The sequence below is a fragment of the Mastomys coucha genome, unplaced genomic scaffold, assembly GCF_008632895.1.
Source record: "Mastomys coucha isolate ucsf_1 unplaced genomic scaffold, UCSF_Mcou_1 pScaffold16, whole genome shotgun sequence".
NCBI lineage: Eukaryota > Metazoa > Chordata > Mammalia > Rodentia > Muridae > Mastomys > Mastomys coucha.
This window is the reverse complement of record NW_022196898.1, coordinates 41,054,020-41,056,684: the sequence shown is the minus strand read 5'-3', so window position 1 is coordinate 41,056,684 and position 2,665 is coordinate 41,054,020. Positions and strand designations below refer to the sequence as shown.

At 40.4% G+C, this 2,665-nt stretch overlaps 1 protein-coding gene across 1 annotated transcript; it reads left to right on the top strand.

Moving 5' to 3' along the window:
- Window positions 1-272: 272 nt before the first annotated feature.
- Lce6a (late cornified envelope 6A) lies at window positions 273-2,143 on the top strand. Its single transcript, XM_031376089.1, has 3 exons — window positions 273-374; window positions 646-839; window positions 1,425-2,143. The coding sequence occupies exon 3, from the start codon at window positions 1,446-1,448 to the stop codon at window positions 1,683-1,685; it is 240 nt and encodes a 79-aa protein (XP_031231949.1). The 5' UTR covers window positions 273-374; window positions 646-839; window positions 1,425-1,445; the 3' UTR covers window positions 1,686-2,143.
- The last annotated feature ends 522 nt before the right edge of the window (window positions 2,144-2,665 follow it).

Genomic DNA, 2,665 nt, shown 5'->3' with positions numbered 1-2,665 from the left:
TGTATAAGGAATCTACCCACAGATTTGGAAAGGGCATTCACAAAAGGGGACTAAAATGAACATCTAACAATGAAGAAAAAGGAGTTGGGTTTTATATTCCTATTTTTCTTCCTGTGAGATACAAGCTTTGTTCTAAAGTCAGGTGAATTGAGTCCTTCATCAAACATTAATGCGTACTTTTAGTGTGTGTTGGGGATAACATCAGGCTCTAGGAATGCAGGAATGATAAAGACAAGGGCTCCGTCATTCAGAAACAGTTTACTAGAGGAGATAAGATATGTATCTAGGTCACCAGGACTTAAGTCAGCAACAGATCTGTGAGAGAATCCACAGAATTCAGAGGACATAGGACTCTGATGTGACTATGAAACTAGGTAAGTCTTTTGGGGTGCAAGGTGATGGACTGAAAGTTCAGTTCTGGATGCCAGGAGAAAAGCAGGAACTTCCTCAGACTCTGGTCAGAGATTGAAGACTATCTTCCCTCTTTCATTCCATATTAAACTCAGAAGAATTCCTCATCCAATTCTTCATCCTGTCTCATCTCATAGGATCTGTGCAGTGTACTCACTTCTATGTAAGCCAGCCTGAAGGCTTTAGGATTCTCATAAATTGCTTACCCGGAATTCCCTTTGAAATGCATTGCAGCTGGATAACGATGAGAAATCCTGCCCTGGGAATTATGAAATACCTTGATAGATCATCCACTCCATGACAGCCCTTCAATAACAAGTAGTCTGGAGGTTTCGACTGGAGGATGTATAAAAAAAGCTTCGTCATTCCTGGTCCCATAAAACCTCAGTCTCCTCCTGGGGTGACTTGTCTACTAATCTTCCTGGAAGGTAAGGCTATTTCGGGGTGAAGAGGTACTTGGGTGTCACTTGCTACGGCTTTGCTATGGAAGTCTTGACCTTCTCTGTTGTCTCTCCCAGCAATTTGCTAAAGCAGGTAGGAAAGATTTGTAGCAGGGAGAAGGGTAGGGCTGTAAGTCCCTGCCAAGAACCCTGAAAGGACCTAACATGAGACAGACCCACAGGGTCTAGAGGGAAGAAGAAACAGTAGAGGCATACCACATAGCTTGGAAAACTGAGACCAGAAAACAATTAATGAAAAAGCAGATATGTTTGTTCTTTACACTTGACCATGGTGGGCATCAGCCATGGAAAAGGGTCCTATTAGTTTAGCTATGTTTATTGTTTCTTTTATAGGAGAGAGATAAGTTACTAACTTGATAATTGAAAAATTCTTAGAAATTCTCCTAGAATTTACTCCTGATATGTTCAGTCCTTGAGATTACTGTTCTGCCTCCTGGGATAGTCTTCTCTGAGTTGCTAATGCTGGCTCCACTACTGGAAGCCTCCTATCTTGAGAAGAGTGATTTATGCTTCCCAGTCTCTCATATTTCAGTATGTTCTCTTTTTTTCCAGATTTAACATTTTAGCCGATCAATGTCACAGCAGAAGCAACAATTTTCAGAGCTGCCAAATGCTCCCAAACATTCACCTCCCAAAGGCCCAAACCTCTGTCTGACTGCCTGCTCCACGTCTTGTGGGACTTCAGCAGGCTGTTCTTCCCACTCGAACAGGCCGAGGCTTCGGAACACTGTCAACCGCAAGAAAGTTCACCACCCACAACCTCGCTGTCTTCGGGGTGGTACCACCTACCACTGCAAAGAAGAAGAGTGCTAAGAGAATGGGCACAAAGGAGGGTAAATAGCTATAGTAACCTCTCCACCTAGACTCATGAATTCCACCAGGAAGGCCAGATCCTTCACCTCTCTTGGCTAGAAAAACATTTCTTGTTTCTTTCTTCAGTCTCCTCTTTCAGTTCAACAACAATAAAATTGATCATGGTGCATGGCTTTGACTTCTATGAGTCCTTGAGACCCTGGTCAGAAGTACAAAGGACCCTCAAGTGGGTTCTTCTCTTCTCAGGGACGGGTTTCTGGGAATTTGTGTTTCAGTTCTCTGTAGCTTCATAACAATACATTTATGTAGAAGACCTATTGTATATTGATCTTTGTGTTTAAAGATGCATGCGGGATATTTAACCTTTTGCTAGAAAAAGTTATGGTCGAGTGGGAGAAGTAAGGTATATTTGAGTTTAAATAACATGGATTAATAAAATGAATGCCTATTAAAAAGCACTTTTATGTTTCAAATGTGTGTAAAAGAATTTAAACACAACAGGTTTTATTTATAAACACACACAGATACACACACAGACACACACACACTTATATTTATGTAATAGTAATTAATAAGAAAGAAAGGCATGAATTTGAGCAATAGCAATTATTAATTAAGAAAGAAAGGCATGAATTTGAAGGAGAGTGGGAAAGGGTATATAAGAGGGTTCAGACTCAAGTTTAGAGGCAGAAAAGGGAAGGGAGAAATTGTAATTAAATTGCCATCTCAAAAATGAACAACAACAACAGAAAGCATTTAAAGGAAAAAATGTAGAAAAAGTGAAGGGCAGCATTGTGCACCAGCGAGCACAATGTTCTGAAGGTCGGGTAGTACAAGTCAACAGTTGTTTGTAAATCTTAGACGGATCTGAAGTGTGGATAGTACAAATCAACAGTTGTTTGTAAATCTTAGAGCAATCTGAAGTGCAGATAGTACAAACAACAATTGTTTGTAAATCTTAATGGGAGAGATGAGAAAAA